Genomic DNA, 22,802 nt, shown 5'->3' with positions numbered 1-22,802 from the left:
GTGATTCCAGACTGACAACCAGCAATGTGGTTTACACAATGCCCTCTGGATAAGCCGAATAGACCATCCAGTTCAATGGCAATTAGGGATGGGTAGCAAATGTTGTCAGTGGTGGTGGCATCCATAGCACGGGAACATTCAATCATGGCTAATCTCATCCTGGCCCTAACTCCAGCATTCTGCCCGTTTTCCATAACCAGTCAACCCATTACCAATTCAAAATCTGCCTAACACCAGCTTAAATGTATTCACTGTACCAGCATCCACCGCAATGTGGGGTATTGAATTCCAGATTCACAACCCTTTGGGAGAAGTAGTTTCCCCACAACTCTGTTTTAAATTTCCTACCTCTTATTCTAAGCCTATGGTTGGGGCAGGTTGTTGTTTAGGAATAGGATGGCATTAGGGTTGTAATGTTGGTGGGGTTGTTTGTTGTAATGAAATGTTTGTAGTACAGGTAGTTTTGTTGGTTATAATGAAACTTTTGCTTGAATAAATATATATATTTAAAAACATAGCCAAGAATAGACTTCCCTCAATGTCCATGGTGCTTCAGGATGTCTCCCGAATGCTGCAGAATATTTCTTCTCTATGAACATCGGTTTGCTGGTGATAATTAACAGGTGGCGATGTCAATCGCTCTCCCGACGCCAACAGCGTCACAATCCCCTCAGCAAGGAAATAGTAGCACAGTTCGTAATGGACATTCAGTGACATTCAGCTCTCCACAGGCCAGTCTCACACCGCAGCAGGTTAGAAAGAGTGGGGATTGGAGCAAATCTAATAAATTATGATTCTCTGATATGTCGGTTCATCGGATTGGGTTCATCAGTTTGTTTTCTCAGCCCATTCTGGATACAGTTAGTTGACAGTTTGATGGGAGGTTGATGTGGTTTCCTCTCTGTGTGTCTGAGTGGTTGACAGCCCATTTAGCTGCAGCAGACCGCGATCCTCAACATGCTTCAACAGTCTGCAGTTTCCACCCATAGTTTTTGTACAGGCATGAGGCTGTTTCATATCACTGTGTATTCCAGAAAGTGCAATAATACACGGCAGCGTCAGTCAGCGTCAGCCTCGATATAGTTAAACTGATGAATTTCGTCGATGTCTGGAGATCTACAGAGAAACGATCTTCAGCAAAATCTGCTTTATATTCCTCACCATCAGAATCTTTCCTGATTATATATGTGGGCTGAGTGGCTGGGTGTTGTCGGTACCAGAGTAAGCTATAGCTGCTCAAAGTAGTATCATAGGTACAGTTTAAAGTCACCCCTCCTCCTTCTGTCTTAACCTCCGAGGAGATAGGCTGAGTGACAGAATCTCCATGACTCAGATCTGGAAAAAAGAAACGTATCGAAATCGGACAACATATGTTTAATATTTAATTCAAACCATGGGCTGGACATGATTGCAACGATGAAACGGATGCATTATAATATTACCTGCCAGTAATGCTCCCCACACAACCAGGAGGCTGAACATTGTCACTGCTCTGTAAAAGGGGAGCTGGATATTTGAAGACAGTCTGTCCAATCGCCGCTCTCAATAATCTGCTGGTGGATGTCAGGAGCTTGTCACGTCAGTTCCGTGTGACCCCAGTGGTGCCGTCAGATAGGGGTCGGTGCCTATCTGCTGGCAGTGATTAGAAACAACCGAAGCTGGGTTGCAGCCACTGTGTTCACAGAGAGGATGGTTCCGGGTTTAAAGACTCGTGGGTGCGTTCGAAACAGCGCCAGGTTATTGTGATCCGGAAGCTCAGGTACCTTCATGCAATCATTTTTAACCGCGGTCAATTTGTTCTCAATAATCCAACTTTCCTCATTTTCTGGATAGAAATATGGATGGGTGACTCCAGTCAGATTATCCTCACGGCTCAGGTGCCATTTTCTTTGCTTTTTCAACACACGTTGCTTTATCTCTCAGAGATTCATAATCACCCATGAACTGGTTATGTGAAGCTGCCTTTTTGAACCGTCACGATCTCTGTGATTTATTAGGCTCACAGTGCTATTTAGAAATGTGTTCCAGGATTTTCAAATAACGGCAACACTTTTCCACGTCAGGATGATGACTTGGGAGAGCAACTTCCAAGTGGGGATGTCCCCGGGGATCTGCTGTTCTTGTCTTTCCAGAGAGTAGAGTTTGCAGCATTCAAAGCATTATCAAATGAGACTTGGTGAGTTGCTTCAGTGAACCTTTCAGGTGAAATGAAATGAAATGAAAATCGCTTATTGTCACGAGTAGGCTTCAATGAATTTACTGTGAAAAGCCCCTAGTCGCCACATTCCGGCGCCTGTCCGGGGAGGCTGGTACGGGAATTGAACCGTGCTGCTGGCCTGCTTGGTCTGCTTTAAAAGCCAGCGATTTAGCCGAGTGAGCTAAACCAGCCCCTAGCTAAACCAGCCCCTGGTGGTACACGCTGAACCAATACACACTCCTGGTGGAGGAAGTGAATGTTTAAGGTATTGGATAAAGAACCAGTCAGCCGCTCGAGCCTCCTCAGCCATTCAATGAGATCATACCTGATCTATTGTGGATTCAGCTCCACTTGCCGGCCGGAACACCATAACCCTTAAACCTCTTATTCTTCAAAAAACTATCGATCGTTATCTTAAAAATATTTAATGAAGGCGCCTCCACTGCTTCACTGGGCAAGGAATTCCATAGATCCACAAACCTTTGGGTGAAGAAGTTCCTCTTAAACTCAGCCGTGAATCTACTTCCCCTTATTTTGAGGCTATGGCCCCTAGTTCTGCTTTCTCCGGCCAGTGGAAACAACCTGCCCGCATCTATATCATCTATTCCCTTCATAATTTTATATGTTTCTATAAGATCCCCCTTATCCTTCTAAATTCCGACGAGTACAGTCCCAGCCTACTCAACCTCTCCCCGTAATCCAACCCCTTCAGATCTGGGATTAACCTAGTGAATCTCCTCTGCACACCCTCCAGCGCAAATACGTCCTTTCTCAGATAAGGAGACCAAAACTGAGCACAATACTCCAGGTGTGGCCTCACTAAAACCTTATACAATTGCAGCATAATCTCCCTAGTCTTAAACTCTATCCCTCTAGCAATGAAGGACAAAATTCCATTTGCCTTCTTAATCACCTGTTGCACCTGTATCCAACTTTTTGCGACTCATCCACTAGCAGGTCTCCCTGACCAGCAGCATGTTTTAATATTTTATCATTTAAATCATATTCCCTTTTGCTGTTATTTCAACAAAATTGATACCCTCTTATTTGCCAACATTGTATTCCATCTGCCAGACCATAGCCCATTCACTTAACCTATCCAAATCCCTCTGCAAAGTTTTGGTATCCTCTGCACTTTTTGCTTTACCACTCATCTTAGTGTCGTCTGCAAACTTGGACACATTGCCCTTTGTCCCCAACTCCAAATCATCTATGTAAATTGTGAACAATTGTGGGCCCAGCACTGGTCCCTGAGGGACACCACTAGCTAATGATGGCCAACCAGAGAAACACCTATTAATCCCCACTCTTTGCTTTCTAGTAATTAACCAATCCTCTACCCATGCTACTACTTTACCCTTAATGCCATGCACCTTTATCTTGTGCAGCAACCTTTTGTGTGGCATCTTGTCAATTTCTGGAAATCCAGGTATACCACATCCATTGGCTCCCAGCTACCTCCCGCACTGGTAATGTCCTCAAAAAAATTAACGAAATTAGTTAGGCACGACCTGCCCTTTATGAACCCATGCTGCGTCTGCCGAATGGGCCAATTTCCATCCAGATGCCTCGCTATTTTTTCTTGATGGTAGATTCCAACATCTTCCCTACTACCGAAGTTAACCGAACTGGCCTATGATTACCAAGTTGGATTTTGTCGAGCATCTTGGGTGTTGTTGAAATGGCGCTGATCCCAGCAAGTGAAGAGTATTCCATCGGAATTCCGATGTGCTGCTTGTGGGCAGGCTTTGGGAGTTCAAATGTTAGTTATTGCCGGTCATTTTAAAGTCACTTTCCAGCATTTGATCAGTAGCCTTGCAGCTTGCAGCGCTTCAGATGCCGATCCAAGACATTCTGAATTCTCCCTCAGTGTACCCGAACAGGCGCCGGAATGTGGCGACTAGGGGGTTTTAACAGTAACTTCATTGCACTGTTAATGTAAGCCTACTTGTGACACTAATAAAGATTATTTTTTAAAATCGTATTTTTTTATTGGCGCGTTAGCTTAATCTCACAGTTCAGGAATACATGCTTATACTGCGCATGCGCACATGCCAATGATGCTTGATAAAACATCGCATTTTTTAAAACGGAATTTCAAGTACTGAATTATTTGAGCCGGGATCGAACGCGCGTCCTCAGCGCTGGAGGCAGCAGTGCTAACCATTGGGCCACCATACTGCCCAACATCACATGCTAGACTTGTTCGCATAGAAAATGAGCAGGAGTAGGCCATTCGACCCTGGTTGATCCACATGTCAACTCTTTCCTTAAACTAGATGGGTGGTTAGGGAAATCGATAGCGGTTTCATGGTATCCATTACAGAGTGGAGATCTTAATTGTAGGTTTTGCTGATTAACGTTCAACCCTATCAGATGTTGTCTACTTTGTGCCAACTACAAATGCAAAGAAGTTGTGGTGACACTTTGGAAAACATTGGTTACTCAAATCTGCAGCATCGTTCCGAGTTCTGGGAACACAAATGTATGGAGGATGTTAGAGAGTGCTGAAGAGATTTACTGGAATAGTAACAGTTACGAAAGTCGCTTCTGGAGACAAGCTGGTGAAACTGGAGCTCGCCTGTTCGTTATATTAAAGGTTAAATAATGATTTGATAGAAGGTTACAAATCATCAGAAGCGTTGAGGGAGTGAACACGGACAAACTGGGACTGTTGGCCGAAGATTTGCTGAGCAGAGACCAAGAAACTGAAGGTCCCGCGCCAAGAAGCAGACATAAGGTAATGGTGAAAGGAAACACACACTGGGTTCGGAAACTGTTGGATTTGGACTTGAACAGTTTTTGTACAAGTATGCCTCTGATCTGTCTCACTGTTGTCCCGCGTACAATAATAAATGGCGCTGCCTTCCGGTCTCAAGCCCTTGATATCCAGAGCGAATATATTCTTTGAAAGGTCTTTGGAAGCAGTAAAGCGTCCCGAAAACTGTGGATTGTACTGCTTGCTGCCTTCGCTACAGTAGGAAAGTATCCAGTGCAGGGCTTGACCGGGAGTCTGCCGGTACCAGGACATTCGCTGATTTCCAAGACTGACCCCGCTGCTTCTGCAGGCCAGTCTTCCGGTTTGTTGACTGTCTGCCTCTGGTTGAATGAACACGACATCCGAGTGGACACTGTGGTGAATGTAATATATATATGTATATATGATCATTCACACTGTATTTATAAGCGCAGTAGCGCTATCCTACCACTAGGGGGAGTAGCTCTGGGAGTACTCAGGAACTTGTACTGGGCTCCACCCTTGGCTCCGCCCACGACTCCTCCCCCTAGTGCAGATGTATAAATACCCTTGTCCAGCGTCAGCCTGAGTTCACTAAGTGTTCATCAACGGGTAACAGGCTGGTTTTGAAGTAAGTCGATTAAAGCCTAGATTCATATCGGAAACACGTGTCTGGTGAATTGATGGTTCCATCAATTTAATCGACTTACGAAGAGTAACGATCAAGCCTGGACGCCTGGAACTCGACCCGCAGGATGCAGAGGCTAAAGAAATCTTCTCCCACTGAATCTGGTGCTTCAAGGCCTACCTGGCAGAAGCGAGCACAGCCGAAACGACTGAGGATCAGAAGCTAAGTCTACTGCACGCGAGAGTGAGCCACAGAATCTCTACGCAACTAAACTCGGCCAGTTCATATACTGCGGCGCTATCAGTTCTCGATAAAATTTATGTAAGGCCTATTAATGAAGTTTACGCTCGCCAAGTGTTCACAACTCGCTGCCAGCGGCCTACGGAATCACTCACCAAATTTCTAACGGAACTCAATAATTTGTCCAATGACTATAATTACCAAGCGGCTGGCGCAGCTGAACACAGGGAACGTGCGGTACACGATGTTTTTGTAGTGGGCCTCAAGTCTAACTATGTGCGCCAAGGACTGCTGGAAAAGGGGGCCCACGATGGGGGTCTCCTTCCGCAGCCTTAACTCATTCCCCGCGGACCCCGTGACCCAATCATGGGCCCCCGACCAGCGACTCCCCCAGGCCTGTGCTACGCGGTCGCCCAGCCACTATGCTGCCCCAGCCAGCCACTATGCTGCTCCAGCCAGCCACTATGCTGCTCCAGCCAGCCACTATGCTGCTCCAGCCAGCCACCGTGCTGCTCCAGCCAGCCACTCTGCTGCTCCAGCCAGCCACCATGCTGCCCCAGCCAGCCACTATGCTGCCCCAGCCAGCCACTATGCTGCTCCAGCCAGCCACTATGCTGCTCCAGCCAGCCACCATGCTGCCCCAGCCAGCCACTATGCTGCCCCAGCCAGCCACTATGCTGCTCCAGCCAGCCACCATGCTGCTCCAGCCAGCCACTATGCTGCCCCAGCCAGCCACTATGCTGCCCCAGCCAGCCACCATGCTGCCCCAGCCAGCCACCGTGCTGCTCCAGCCAGCCACTATGCTGCTCCAGCCAGCCACTATGCTGCTCCAGCCAGCCACTATGCTGCTCCAGCCAGCCACCATGCTGCCCCAGCCAGCCACTATGCTGCCCCAGCCAGCCACTATGCTGCTCCAGCCAGCCACTATGCTGCTCCAGCCAGCCACCGTGCTGCTCCAGCCAGCCACTATGCTGCTCCAGCCAGCCACCGTGCTGCTCCAGCCAGCCACTATGCTGCTCCAGCCAGCCACTATGCTGCTCCAGCCAGCCACTATGCTGCTCCAGCCAGCCACCGTGCTGCTCCAGCCAGCCACTATGCTGCTCCAGCCAGCCACTATGCTGCTCCAGCCAGCCACTATGCTGCTCCAGCCAGCCACTATGCTGCTCCAGCCAGCCACCGTGCTGCTCCAGCCAGCCACTATGCTGCTCCAGCCAGCCACTATGCTGCTCCAGCCAGCCACTATGCTGCTCCAGCCAGCCACTACGCTGCTCCAGCCTGCCATTTCTGCGGCCAGAACCAGCACCCGCGCAGCACTGCCAGGCCCGCAACGCGACTTGCAGCTGCTGCGGGCGAAAAGGCCATTACGCAAGAGTGTGCCTTGCTAAAAGGGCCCCAGCTTCCAACTCCCCAGCGACTCGAAGTAATCGCTCCCCTCACCTGCAGGACAGCGGGGCCCGAAACGCTGCAGCCTATGCCCCGACTCCGCCCCCCCAAGCCACGTGCGATCCGTGGGGGCCGCCATCTTGGAAAACCTCCACCACGTGGCCGGCCACGTGCCACTCATGGGGGCCGCCATCTTGGACGCCATCTTCCTCGCCTCCCGCCACGTGCGATCCACGGGCCCGATCGGCATCTCCGCGCTCGGAGAGCTCTGTGGAAGAATTCGAATTCGACTATGAACTCAGAGGGCAGTCATCAAGGGGCCACTCCAGCACAGTTGATCGAGCCGCCGACTACCCGCAACTCAGTGCGGTCACTCTGGACCAATCACGACCAAAGAATCTACAAAACTCGATGGCAGAGGTCCATATCAACGGGTACAAAACGCCTTGCCTCTTCGACTCCGGGAGCACGGAGAGCTTCATACATCCAGACCTGGTAAGACGCTGTTCGCTCCCAGTTTTCCCCGTGTAGCAAACTCTCTCGCTCGCTTCAGGCTCCCATTCGGTCCAGATTCAGGGGCGCACCACTGCGACACTCACAATCCGAGGCACTAGCTACTCGAAATTCAAACTCTACGTTTTGCCCGAACTCTGCACGCCACTCTTATTAAGCCTAGACTTCCAATGTAACCTCAAGAGCCTCACCCTCAGCTTCGGAGGGCCCCTACGCCCACTCAGGATCTGGAGCCTCGCTATGCTGTGAATCCCCCTCCTCTCTTCGCCAATCTCACAAAAATACCAACAAGCAAGTGTCTTGGGACTCTAACCCTAACCCTAACTTTTAGACTTTTTCTCCATTGTACATGAGCAATCTGGACTGGCAAAGCACGGAATGTCTCTGCAATGAGGTTACATCATAAGATGATGATGGGAAAGGCTCGGGAATTAAGTCATTGTAAACCTGTAGCCACTCGTAGCAGGCGGTATAGCCTGCAGGATAGGGTATTTGTCAGAGCAGAGGTCAGGTGGTGGTCGTTAAGACCGGGGACAAATTCCGTATGGTGGTCGATTACAGTCAGACCATAAATAGATTGATGCTCCTCGATGCGTATCCCCTCCCCAGAATTGCAGACATGGTAAACCAGATCGCCTAGTACCGGCTCTTTTCCACGGTGGATCTGAAGTTTGCATACCACCAGCTCCTAATCCGCCCGGAGGACCGCCACTGCATGTTATTCGAGGCCGATGGCCGCCTCTTCCATTTCCTCCGGCTCCCTTTAGGCGTCACTAATGGGGTCTCGGTGTTCCAACCAGCAATGTACCGAATGGTGGACCAGTACGGGCTGCGGGCCACGTTTCCGTACTTGGACAATGTCACCATCTGTGGCTATGACCAGCAGGACCAAGACACCAACCTCCACCGTTTTCTCCAGACGGCACAGAAACTGAATCTCACGTACAACAAGGAGAAATGCGTTTTCCGCACAACCAGACTAGCTATACTCAGCTAAGTCATGGAAAACGGAGTCCTGGGCCCAGACCCGGACCGTATGCGGCCCCTCTTAGAACTCCCCGTCCCCCATTGCCCAAAGGCCCTCAAACGGTGCTTGGGCTTCTTTTCCTACTCGCCCAGTGGGTCCCTCAATATGCGGACAAAGCCCGCCCACTCTTTAGGGCCACACGATTTCCCCTGTCAGCCGAGGCATGCCAGGCCTTCGACGGCATCAAGGAGGACATCGCCAAGGCGGTCATGTGGGCGGTGGCTGAATGCACTCCATTTCAGGTAGAGAGCGAAGCCTCAGAGGTAGCTCTTGCAGCCACGTTAAATCAGGCAGGGAAACCAGTTGCATTTTTCTCCCGTACCCTCTCCGCTTCAGAACTCCGACACTCTTCTGTCGAGAAAGAAGCACAAGCCATTGTGGAGGCTATCCGTCACTGGAGGCACTACCTCGCAGACAGGAGGTTTAACCTCATCACCGACCAAAGATCGGTTGCCTTCATGTTCAACAACTCGCAAAGGGGCAAAATTAAAAACGACAAAATTCTGAGGTGGAGGATCGAACTCTGCACATAATTACAATATCGACCCGGGAAGCTCAACAAGCCTCCGGATGCCCTATCCCGCGGGACATGCGCCAGCGCGCAGATCGACCGATTAAAAGTCATCCACAATGACCTCTGCCACCGGGGGTTACATGGCTCGCCCACTACATCAAGGTCCGAAACCTGCCTTTCTCCAAAGAGGAGGTAAAAGCGGTCACCAGGGACTGCCCGATCTGTGCAGAGTGCAAACCACACTTCTATAGACCAGACAGGGCCCACCTGGTCAAGGCTTCTAGGCCCTTTGAACGCCTCGCAATTGATTTCAACGGGCACTCCCTTCAACTAACAAGAACGTTTACTTTTTAAACGCTGTAGACGAGTTCTCCAGTTTCCCATTCGCTATCCCGTGCCCCGACATGAAATGAATGAAATGAAATGAAAAATGAAATGAAATGAAATGAAAATCGCTTATTGTCACGAGTAGGCTTCAATGAAGTTACTGTGAAAAGCCCCTAGTCGCCACATTCCGGCGCCTGTCCGGGGCGTGACCTCCATGACGTCCCACACAGTCAATAGGGCTCTGCATAGCATCTTCATCCTGTTTGGTTCCCCCAGCTACGTACACAGCGACCGGGGTTCGTCCTTCATGATCGACGAGCTGCCTCAGTACCTGCTCGTCAAGGGCATTGCCTCGAGCAGGACTACCAGCTACAACTCCAGGGGGAACGGGCAGGTAGAAAGGGAGAACGTGACGGTCTGGAAGACCGTCCTACTGACCCTGCGGTCTAGAAAGGTCCAAGTCTCCCAGTGGCAGGAGGTACTCCCAGACGCGCTCCACGCTATTAGGTCCCTTTTGTGCACAGCGACCAACCAGACCCCTCACGAGAGGCTCTTCATTTTTTCCAGGGGCACTACCACGGGGGTCTCACTTCCGGCATGGCTGAGGACGCCGGGCTCCGTACTTCTGAGGAAACATATCAGGGCACACAAAACCGACCCCTTGTTGAAAAGGTGCGCCTGCTCCACTCCAACCCCCAGTATGCATTCGTCGAGTTCCCTGACGGCCGTCAGGACACGGTATCCCTCCGGGATCTGGCACCCGCCAGATCCAGCATCCCCTCTACCCCCACAGAAAGACCTCTCACCCTACACCCCATGCTGCCGCCCCCTCGCGCTCCCGAGTGCTCAAGTTCGCTCCACCAGTTCCGCGCACCCACGCCGGCCAGCCCCCAGCGCCCCCAGTCGGTGGTCGAACCAGAAGAGTATGAAGCTCGGACACAACCCTCCCTGGAGTCCGCCATCGTACCCCAGCACACAACACCCATCCAGCCTCCGCAAGAGGCTGCGACCCCGGGGCTCCGCAGATCACAGCGGGCAGTTCGACCACCGGACAGACTTACTTGGTAGGCCACCACCCCCGCTGGACTTGATTTTTGTGCAGGGGATGAATGTGGTGAATGTAACTTAGTAATTCACACTGTATTTACCAATACCATTGTAAGCGCAGTAGCGTTATCCAACCACTAGGGGGAGTAGGTTTGGGAATGCTCAGGAGTTTGTACAGGGCTCCACCATTGGCTCCGCCCACGACTCCTTCTCCTGGACTACTGTATAAATACCCTTATCCAGAGCCAGCCTGCAGTGCATCGAGAGTTCAACGGGTAACAGGCTGGCTCTGTAGTAAGTAGATTAAAACCACTGTTCATATCTTAAAGCACGTGTCTAGTGAATTGATGGTTCCATCACCTGTGTGCTTACTGGTCATCCTGTGTGTCAATCACTGCCTGTCTGCACTCCATTATATACATCGATGTATATTATGACATTCTGGTTCAGTTAGGAAGGTTTCCTACACTTTTGCTGGGACTTGCTGATTTTGGTCTTTTATTTTGACTGGACCACATGCTTGGGAAAGCAAGAGAGGAAAGAAAGTTCGATAGAAACTAGAATGATCTATTTTGAATTTCTATCCTATTCTTGCAGTGATCATTTTTGGAAAATTCTTTTTCAGGCATTAGAACGGGAGGATTGGCAGCTGGGCAACTGGAACCAAATATAACATCAAGATCTGGCAGTCACTCAATTCATTAGCATATAAATTTCACAAACTGTCAATGTGTTTCTCTGTTCTGACTGAGGGAAGAGATTTCAAACATCAGTGTGACTGGAAAAGCCCCGAGATCCACACACACCTGAGTGGGAGTGTTCCAGTGAACTGACTGTGGAAAGAGCTTCAACATGTTACACTGCCTGAAAAATCATCTTGTTTCCTCTTGTGGGAGAGTCTGGGACCAGAGGGCATAATTTCAGAGTAAGGAGTCTCAAATTTAGGACAGAGACGAGGAAGCATTCTTCCATCAGAGGGTAGTGAATCTGTGGAATTCTTTCACTGGCATTCTGTCTCTGGAGTTTACCAAAAAAAGTCGGAGGCGAAGTTGGCTTTAACCGGATGGACCACTGGGTGGCGCAGTGGCTCTTTCATCGAGGGGCCTTGAGTTCAGACACATCCCAGACAGGACTGGTGAGAAATATCTGTCTGGGAAAGGGGAGAAAGGATCAGTGCCGATGGACCTGAGAGAAAGGAGTTCAGCAAAGTCTTATTTTCTTCATTTTTCATTCAATATTTATTAAAAATTCAGAGAAAATATTACACAAACGCTTATTTTGAAGTTAACAAAAGGGAACATAATGATTGAGGGTCACACTGAGATGAGAACACATGCCCTCTGAGCTGCCAAATGAATGTACAACTGTGACAGGCACAAGAAAGGGAACATGAGCTCAACATAAAGGGAAGGTAACAGTTGTGAATAAGGAACGTGATAAGTTATTTATTTATACAAGGCATTGAGGGAATTGATTGGCTACAATTACATTACAGCCAAAATTATCTCATACATTTCAAAATGAAAATAGAAATACTGTCCATGATTGTCTCAGTTACCGATGCAGAATAATAAAGAGAGGATTTTACTGTTCGAGTCACCAAGAGGAGATATTGTATTTGTGTCACACACAGATCATAATAAACAGCTGAGGGAAATCTACAGCATCCGAACGTCAACCCATCACTTGATCTGTAAAAGAGAGAGAAAATTATGAAGCAGATGTTTACGATCTGTGACATTGATGTTAAAGTTTTTAATCAATCAAACATTTAGAGATGTTTTAAACGGTTTCTGCCGGTTTGAAGGGTGAGTGGATTGAATCTTCTCACCTTCACCAGAGTGACTGCAGCGCTGTAGGACATGCTCAGGAAGAACAGGGTGATGAATGTGGAAGCGGTTGTCCAGATGTTCCCGTTATCATCCTCATTGTCTTCAGTCCAGGTGTGGTCTGTGGTATCTACGGCGATAGAGCCAAATAAATATAATCAGATTGGTTATTAATACAGGATATATTTTTAATATTCTCGTTTTATTTCCTTAAGCTGATCATTCATTCTTTAATATATTTTTCTTTGCATATCTACTGTTGAGTTTGTGACACTCAGAAATTGATCTCTCTTACTTTTTTTTCTAGTTAAGGGGCAATTAAGCGTGGCCAATCCACCTACCCTGCACATCTTTGGGTTGTGGGGGTGAGACCCACAGGTCACGGGAAGAATGTGTAAACTCCACTGGGACCCAGACCCAGGAGCGGGATCAAAGCGAGATCCTTAGCGCCATGAGGTAGCAGTGCTAACCACTATGCCACCGTGCTGCACTTGCCTGACGTTTGAGTTTTTTCTGCAGCATTTGTGTCGGTGTAGATTTTAAATTTCTGTTTTGGTTTGCTCCTCTGTTGTGTGTCCAAATGTCTGTGTAGGTTCACTGTGTTTTCATTCTGTCAATGAACATGGCATGCCAATGAACATGCCATGGAAACCTCTGCAAGACGTGCCAGATCATCGACATAGACACCACCATTAAATGTGATAAAACCACCCATCAGGTACATTGTACATACTCGTACAACACGGCCAACGTTGTCTACCTCATACGCTGCAGGAAAGGACGTCCCAAAGCGTGGTACATTGGCGAGACCATGCAGACCCTGCGAGAACAAATGTACGGGCATCACGCGACAATCACCAGGCAGGAATGTTCCCTTCCAGTCGGAGAACACTACAGCAATCAAAGGCATTCAGCCTCTGATCTCCGGGTAACCGTTCTCCAAGTCGGCCTTCAGCAGAAACTAATAGCCAAGTTCCGCACACATGAGTGCGACCTCAACCGGGATCTTGGATTCATGTCGCATTACATTCATCCCCCACCATCTGGCCTGGACTTGCGGAATCCGACAAACTGTTCTGGCTTGAGACAATTCACACCTCTTTAACCTGGGGTTACCCCTCTCTCTGGATCTGTAAAGACTTAATTACCTGAAAATGCTCGCATTCTGAGCATTGTCTGGCATCTTTGAATTCGTCTACATATATGTTTCTGGAACACACCTCTTCATTCATTCACCTGAGGAGGGGACTGTGCTCCGAAAGCTCGTGTTTGAAACAAACCTCTTGGACTTTAACCTGGTGTTGTGAGACTTCTTACTGTGCTCACCCCAGTCCAACGCCGGCGTCTCCACATCATGGCTGCTATGTACACCGCAAACTGCCAGCTCAAAGTGGAGAGGATCTCCAGGACGATCGTGCATATAGACACTGACGTTAAGTTTCTACAAAGATGCAAGAAAGCAGTCAAGATCCCGAAAGGGCCACAGATCACAAACCCACTCAAGTCGACCTGCAATACAGCACAGACTACACTGAGAGACTCTGCCATCGCACCACTCTCACACTCCTCAACCACCTCGTACGCCAGCTCTACAGCAGACGACGCAACCTGGAAACCAAGACAGAGGCCATATTCTCAACTTGTGCTCAGGAAGCAGCAGACCAGCTGCGTAACACCGCCAAACAGATGGGACAACGATACTATGCCACCTATATGCACATCAAGAACAGGAAGCTTGAGAAACCCGGCATCACCACCAGCAGCAACCAAGCCTCTCCCGGGACCACAGTACAAAACCATACAGGGAAATCTATTGTCAACTTGTCGGACTACACCCTTCAACCAGACGAAATGAAGTCCTCAGCAGAGGGCTCAATTTCTGCACCACCACCAAAATGGACCCCATCAGTCTCGCGGCAGACATGGAGGAACTCATCAGGTGAATGAGGCTCCGGGAATTCTTCCACAGACCTCAAGAGGCCAACAGCGAACCCGAAGAGACCACCAATGAACCGGACCAGCAGACCGAGAGATCTGCAGGGCGGCAACTGAAGAGGAAAGAGTCGAATTGGACCCCTCTGGAAGGCCGCTGCCCTAGAGTTGACATGTACGCTCAAGCTGTCAGGAGTCGCGTCAATGTGAGATTCATCAGTCACATTCACAAGACAGCCCTGAACGTCACCCAAGCACAATGCAAAACCATCCGCGCTCTCAAGACCAACCGTAACATTGTTATCTAACCAGCAGACAAAGGAGGGGCAACCGTCATACTGAAGAGAACGGACTACTGCAAAGAAGTATACCAACAACTCAACAACCAGGAACACTACAGACAGTTACCCTATATCCGACCAAGGAACACATCCGCCAACTCAACAGACTGATCAAGACCTTGGATCCAGACCTTCAGAGCACCCTGCGTGCTCTCATACCACTTACTGCCCGCATTGGAGATCTCTACTGCCTCCCGAAAATACACAAGGCCAACACACCAGGCCGTCCTATCGTTTTAGGCAATGGGACCCTGTGTGAGAACCTCTCTGGCTATATTGAGGGCATCTTGAAACCCATCGTACAAGATGGACACGACGGACTTCGTACAGAAACTCAGCACCCCTGGACCAGTTGAACCAGGAACATTCCTCGTCACAATGGACGTCTCGGCACCCTACACCAGCATCCCCATGATGATGGCATTGCTGCAACAGCCTCAGTACACAACACCGACAACTGCCAATCTCCAGACGCAATTCTGCAACTCATCCGCTTCATTCTGGATCACAACGTCTTCACCTTCGACAACAAGTTCTTAATCAAGACGAACGGAACAGCCATGGGGAGAAAATTTGCACATCAATACGCAAACATCTTCATGCACAAGTTTGAACAAAACCTCCTCATCACACAGGACCTTCAACCGACATTATACACCAGTTACATAAGAACATAAGAACTAGGAGCAGGAGTAGGCCACCTGGCCCCTCGAGCCTGCTCCGCCATTCAATTAGATCATGGCTGATCTTTTGTGAACTCAGCTCCACTTTCCGGCCCGGTCACCATAACCCTTAATCCCTTTATTCTTCAAAAAACTATCTATCTTTACCTTAAAAACATGTAATGAAGGAGCCTCAACTGCTTCACTGGCAAGGAATTCCATAGATTCACAACCCTTTGGGTGAAGAAGTTCCTCCTAAATTCAGTCCTAAATCTACTTCCCCTTATTTTGAGGCGATGTCCCCTAATTCTGCTGTCACCCGCCAGTGGAAACAACCTGCCCGCATCTATCCTATCTATTCCCTTCATAATTTTAAATGTTTCTATAAGATCCCCCCTCATCCTTCTAAATTCCAACGAGTACAGTCCCAGTCTACTCAACCTCTCCTCATAATCCAACCCCATCAGCTCTGGGATTAACCTAGTGAATCTCCTCTGTACACCCTCCAGCGCCAGTATGTCCTTTCTCAAGTAAGGAGACCAAAACTGAACACAATACTCCAGGTGTGGCCGCACTAACACCTTATACAATTGCAACATAACCTCCCTAGTCTTAAACTCCACCCCTCTAGCAATGAAGGACAAAATTCCATTTGCCTTCTTAATCACCTGTTGCACTTGTAAACTAACCTTCTGTGACTCATGCACTAGCACACCCAAGTCTCTCTGAACAGCGGCATGCTTTAATATTTTATCGTTTAAATAATAATCCCGTTTGCTGTTATTCCTACCAAAATGGATAACCTCACATTTGTCAACATTGTATTCCATCTGCCAGACCCTAGCCCATTCACTTAATCTATCCAAATCCCTCTGCAGACTTCCAGTATCCTCTGCACTTTTCGCTTTACCACTCATCTTAATGTCATCTGCAAACTTGGACACATTGCCCTTGGTCCCCAACTCCAAATCATCTATGTAAATTGTGAACAATTGTGGGCCCAACACGGATCCCTGAGGGACACCACTAGCTACTGATTGCCAACCAGAGAAACACCCATACTCCCCACTCTTTGCTTTCTATTAATTAACCAATCCTCTATCCATGCTACTACTTTACCCTTAATGCCATGCATCTTTATCTTATGCAGCAACCTTTTGTGTGGCACCTTGTCAAAGGCTTTCTGGAAATCCAGATATACCACATCCATCGGCTCCCCGTTATCTACTGCACTGGTAATGTCCTCAAAAAATTCCACTAAATTAGTTAGGCATGACTTGCCCTTTACGAACCCATGCTGCGTCTGCCCAATGGGACAATTTCTATCCAGATGCCTCGCAATTTCTTCCTTGATGATAGATTCCAGCATCTTCCCTACTACCGAAGTTAAACTCACTGGCCTATAATTTCCTGCTTTCTGCCTACCTCCTTTTTTAAACAGTAGCGTCACGTTTGCTAATTTCCAATCCACCGGGACCACCCCAGAGTCTAGTGAATTTCGGTAAATTATCACTAGTGCATCTGCAATTTCCCTAGCCATCTCTTTTAGCACTCTGGGATGCATTCCATCAGGGCCAGGAGACTTGTCTACCTTTAGCCCCATTAGCTTGCCCATCACTCCCTCCTTAGTGATAACAATCCTCTCAAGGTCCTCACCTGTCATAGCCTCATTTCTATGAGTCGCTGGCATTTGTGTCTTCCAGTGTGAAGACCGACCCAAAAAACCTGTTCAGTTCCTCAGCCATTTCCTCATTTCCCATTATTAAAACTCCCTTCTCATCCTCTAAAGGACCAATATTTACCTCAGCCACTCTTTTTTGTCTTATATGTTTGTAAAAACTTTTACTGTCTGTTTTTATATGCTGAGTAAGTTTACTCTCATACTCTATCTTACTCTTCTTTATAGCTTTTTTTTAGTAGCTTTCTGTTGCCCCCTAAAGATTTCCCAGTCCTCTAGTCTCCCACCAATCTTTGCCACTTTATATGCTTTTTCCTTCAATTTGATACTCTCCCTTATTTCCTTAGATATCCACGGTCGATTTTCCCTCTTTCTTCCGTCCTTCCTTTTTGTTGGTATAAATCTTTGCTGAGCACTGTCAAAAATCGCTTGGAAGGTTCTCCACTGTTCCTCAACTGTTCCAGCATAAAGTCTTAGCTCCCAGTCTACCTTAGCTAGTTCTTCTCTCAGCCCCTTGTAATCTCCTTTGTTTAAACACAAAACACTAGTATTTGATTTTACTTTCTCACCCTCCATCTGTATTTTAAATTCCACCATATTGTGATCGCTCCTTCCGAGAGGATCCCTAACTATGAGATCATGAATCAATCCTGTCTCATTACACAGGACAAGATCTAGGACCGCTTGTTCCCTCGTAGGTTCCATTACATACTGTTCTAGGAAACTATCGCGGATACATTCTATAAACTCCTCCTCAAGGTTGCCTTGACCGACCTGGTTAAACCAATCGACATGTAGATTAAAATCCCCCATGATAACTGCTGTACCATTTCTACATGCATCAGTTATTTCTTTGTTTATTGCCTGCCCCACCATATCGTTACTATTTGGTGGCCGATAGACTACTCCTATCAGTGACTTTTTCGCCTTACTGTTCCTGATTTCCACCCAAATGGATTCAACCTTATCCTCCATAGCACCGATGTCATCCCTTACTATTGCTCGGATGTCATCCTTAAATAACAGAGCAACACCACCTCCCTTACCATTCACTCTGTCCTTCCGAATAGTTTGATACCCTCGGATATTTAACTCCCAGCCGTGACCATCCTTTAACCGTGTTTCAGTAATGGCCACTAAATCATAGTCATTTACGATGATTTGTGCCATCAACTCATTTACTTTATTCCGAATACTACGAGCATTCACGTAAAGTACACTTATGTTGGTTTTTTTACCTCTGTTTTGAATCTTAACATCTCCAGTTTTATTCCTTTTGTTATTACTGGGCCTATTCACTGAGCTCCCCTCAGTCACTGTACCTTGTACTGTCGCCCTTTTAGATTTTTGACTATGTCTTCTCTGCCTTGCACTTTGCCCCTTACTTCCTTTTGCTTCTGTCCCTGTTTCACTACCTTCCAACTTCCTGCATCGGTTCCCATCCCCCTGCCACATTAGTTTAAACCCTCCCCAACAGCCCTAGAAAACACCCCCCCTAGGACATCGGTTCCAGTCCTGCCCAGGTGCAGACCGTCCGGTTTGTACTGGTCCCACCTCCCCCAGAACCGGTCCCAATGCCCCAGTAATTTGAATCCCTCCCTCTTGCACCATCTCTCGAGGCACGCATTCATCCTATCTATCCTGACATTCCTACTCTGACTAGCTCGTGGCACTGGTAGCAATCCTGAGATTACTACCTTTGAGGTCCTACTTTTTAGTTTAACTCCTAACTCCCTGAATTCCGCTTGTAGGACCTCATCCCGTTTTTTACCTATATCGTTGGTGCCTATGTGCACCACGACAGCTGGCTGTTCACCCCCCCCCCCCCCCACACCCAGAATGTCCTGCAGCCGCTCCGAGACATCCTTGACCCTTGCACCAGGGAGGCAACATACCATCCTGGAGTCTCGATTGCGTCCACAGAACCGCCTGTCTATTCCCCTTACGATCGAGTCCCCTACCACAATAGCCCTGCCATTTTTCTTCCTGCCCTGCTGTGCAGCAGAGCCAGCCACGGTGCCATGAACCTGGCTGCTGCTGCCTTCCCCTGGTGAGCCATCTCCCTCAACAGTATCCAAAGCGGTATATCTGTTTTGCAGGGAGATGACCGCAGGGGACACCTGCACTGCCTTCCTACTCTTGATCTTTCTTTTGGTCACCCATTTTCTATCTCCCTCAGTAACCTTCACCTGCAGTGTGACCAACTCGCTAAACGTGCTATCCACGACCTCCTCAGCATCGCGGATGCTCCAAAGTGAGTCCATCCGCAGCTCCAGAGCCGTCAAGCGGCCTAACAAGAGCTGCAACTGAACACACTTCTTGCACGTGAAGGAGCCAGGGACAGTGGACGTGTCCCTGAGCTCCCACATTGCACACGAGGAGCATGACACGGGTCTGGGATCTCCTGCCATGTCTTAAACCCATGGTAAACTTAAACAACTAGAATTTCAAAATAAAAATAAATAAATTAGACAATGGAAAGAAAAAGAGAGACTACTTACCAGTCACTTACCAGGGTTAAAAAGCACCTCCTCACACTCTGCACCGAATTATCTCACTGCACCAAATTACCAAGTTTCAATCCCCACTCTGGATGAGTCTCACTCCGGATGTGTCTCCTGGAAAAGTGCTAGCTTACTGTGTGCGCTGTCTGTCTGTCTTTTATACAGACCTCAGCTAACCGGTGACTCAAAAAATACCTTAACTTCAAAGAGAAGAATACAATGTGCCCCTAAACAGGCCTCAGGTGATTGACAGATAACTGCCTCTCAGCAATTAGGGTGGGGGCAGCTTCAACCAATCAGACACTAAGCTCCACACTGCACTTTTAACTGAAAAACAGCAGAATTAGATTTTCCACTTACCTTTGCTGATTTACCTCACTGCGCCAAATTACCAAGTTTCAATCCCCACTCTGGATGAGTCTCACTCCGGATGAGTCTCCTGGAAAAGTGCTAGCTTTTACATACATGTCATACATCGATGACATTTTTTTCCTTTGGACCCACGGCGAGGAATCACTGAAACGACTACACGATGACATCAATAAGTTCCAACCCACCATCAGACACACCATGGAATACTCTCCAAAATCAGTTGCATTCTTGGACACACTCATCTCCAACATGGACGGTCACCTCAGCACTTCGCTTTACTGCAAGCCCACGGATAACCTCATGATGCTCCACTTCTCCAGCTTCCACCCTAAACACATTAAAGAAGCCATCCCCTATGGACAAGCCCTCCGTATATACAGGATCTGCTCAGACGCGGAGGACAGTAACAGATATCTACAGACGCTGAAGGATGCCATTGTATGAACGGGATATGGCGCTCGACTCATCGATCAACAGTTCCAACGCGCGACAGCAAAAAACCGCACCATCCTCCTCAGAAGACAAACATGGGACACAACCGACAGAGTACCCTTCATCGTCCAGTACATTCCCGGAGCAAAGAAACCAAGATATCTTCTTCGCAGTCTTCAAGACATCATCGTTGAAGATGAACATCTTGCCAAGTTTATCCCCACACAACCACTACTGGCCTTCAAACAACTGCGCAACCTCAAACAAGCCATTATTTGCAGCAAACTACCCAGCCTTCAGAACAGTGAAAATGACACCACACAACCCTACCATGGCAATCTCTGCAAGACGTGCCAGATCATCGACATGGATACTACCATTACACGTGAGAACACCACCCACCAGGTACGCGGTACATACTCGTGCGACTCGGCCAACGTTGTCGACCCCATACGCTGCAGGAAAGGATGTCCCGAAGCGTGGTACATTGGCGACACCATGCAGACGCTGCGACAACGAATGAACGGGCATTGCACGACAATCACCAGGTAGGAATGTTCCCTTCCAGTCGGGGAACACTTCAGCAGTCAAGGGCATTCAGCCTCTGATCTCCGGGTAAGCGTTCTCCAAGGCAGCCTTCAGGACACGCGGCAACGCAGAATCGCCGAGCAGAAACTAATAGCCAAGTTCCGCACACATGAGTGCGACCTCAACCAGGACCTGGGATTCATGTCGCATTACATTCATCCCCCACCATCTGGCCTGGGCTTGCGAAATCCTACCAATTCACACCTCTTAAACCTGGAGATACCCCTATCTCTGGATCTGTAAAGATTTAGTTACCTGCAAATGCTCGCATTCAAAGCATTGTCTTGCATCTTTGAATTTGTCTATATATATGTTTCTGGAACATACCTCTTCATTCACCTGAGGAAGGAGCAGTGCTCCGAAAGCGAGTGTTTGAAACAAACCTGTTGGACTTTAACCTGGTATGAAAGACTTCTTACATTGTGTCAATGAGTATTGATCTGTGTATTTGTGTGTCATCGCCTGAGAGTATACTTTGTTTATCCTCTGTCAATGTGTATGTATGAGTGTTTTATTGTTTGTGTTGAAATCTATGTTTATATATTATTGCCTGTGTTAACATGTGTTTATACTTTCCTGCCCAGTAATATATGTGTTAATGTGTCTTTTTGCCTTCAACTTGCATGTCAGTGTATTAATGTTTGTGTCTGGATAAGTGCGTTTGTGTGTGTGTGTGTGTGTGTGTGACTGTGTGTTTGTTAATGCGTGTATTTCAGCATACAATCATCATCACATAATCCCTACTTTGGAGAACGAGGCCATTCGGCCCATTGTGTCTGCACCGACCCGCCAAAAGAACACCCTACCGAGTTGCACGCCCTGCCTATCCCCAGAACCTCATAACACCACCTAACATTTTGGGCGACAAAGGGTAATAGAGCATGGCCAATCCACCGAACCTGCACAGCTTTGGTCTGTGGGAGGAAACCGGAGCACGTGGAGGAAACGGGAACAGACATGGGAGAACGTGGAAACTCAACACAGACAATCACCAAGGCTGGAATTGAACCCGGGTTTATGGCGCTGTGAGGCAGCAGTGCTATTTATGCATTGATGGTTGTTTATAACTAACTATTGCTGTGTATTGAAGCCTCAATGTGCACTAATGTGTGTTTGTGTTAGCATGTGTACGAGTATACTAATATGTGTCTACGTGTGTGCAGAAGTGTGCTAATGTGAACTATTGTCTCTGTTTTAATGGAAATATTACTGTCATTGTGAAATGGTGTGATTATGGGCGACACGGTAGCACAGTGGTTAGTACTGTTGCTTCACAGTGCCAGGGACCCAGGTTCGATTCCCGCGTGGGTCACTGTCTGTGCGGAGTCTGCACGTTCTCCCTGTGTCCACGTGGGTTTCGATCGGGTGCTCCGGTTTCCTCCCACAAGTCCCGAAAGACGTGCTTGAGAGGTAATTTGGACATTCTGAGTTCTCCCTCTGTGTACTCGAACAGGCGCCAAGCGTGTGGCGACTCGGTGTTTCTCACAGTAACTTCTTGCAGTGTTAATGTAAGCCTACTTGTGACAATAAACATTATTGTTACTATTATGTATATGTTATTGCTTACATTTGTGTTTCATATTCTTGTGTCAGTCTGCTTGTCTGGTTTTATATGTTCGTGTTTGCATATTTGTGTATCTGTGTGGACATGTGGGTGCATGTGCATATTTGTGTGTACTTATGTGCCGGCTTGTGTGTGTGGATTTGTGTGTGTGTGTGTATGTATGTACACGTGTGTCTCTGTGCGTATAAACGTGTGCTTTTTTGTGTTTATGTGCATGTTTGTAAATTTTTGTTCATTTATGTGGATATGTATACATGTGTTTCTGTGTGTGAACCTAGGTGTGTGTT

The 22,802-nt window shown here is 47.9% G+C and overlaps 1 gene segment (V, D, J or C); it reads right to left on the bottom strand.

Annotated features, from left to right (window-relative positions):
• Positions 1 to 1,018: 1,018 nt before the first annotated feature.
• On the bottom strand, positions 1,019 to 20,567 carry LOC119961601. The segment is given in 3 exon segments: positions 1,019 to 1,335; positions 1,443 to 1,492; positions 20,482 to 20,567. Coding segments are annotated over 3 exon segments (453 nt in total).
• Positions 20,568 to 22,802: the final 2,235 nt, after the last annotated feature.

This window comes from Scyliorhinus canicula, unplaced genomic scaffold (genome assembly GCF_902713615.1).
Source record: "Scyliorhinus canicula unplaced genomic scaffold, sScyCan1.1, whole genome shotgun sequence".
Taxonomy (NCBI): Eukaryota; Metazoa; Chordata; class Chondrichthyes; order Carcharhiniformes; family Scyliorhinidae; genus Scyliorhinus; species Scyliorhinus canicula.
The sequence above is the reverse complement of the archived record's forward strand: the minus strand, read 5'-3'. Positions and strand labels throughout refer to the sequence as shown.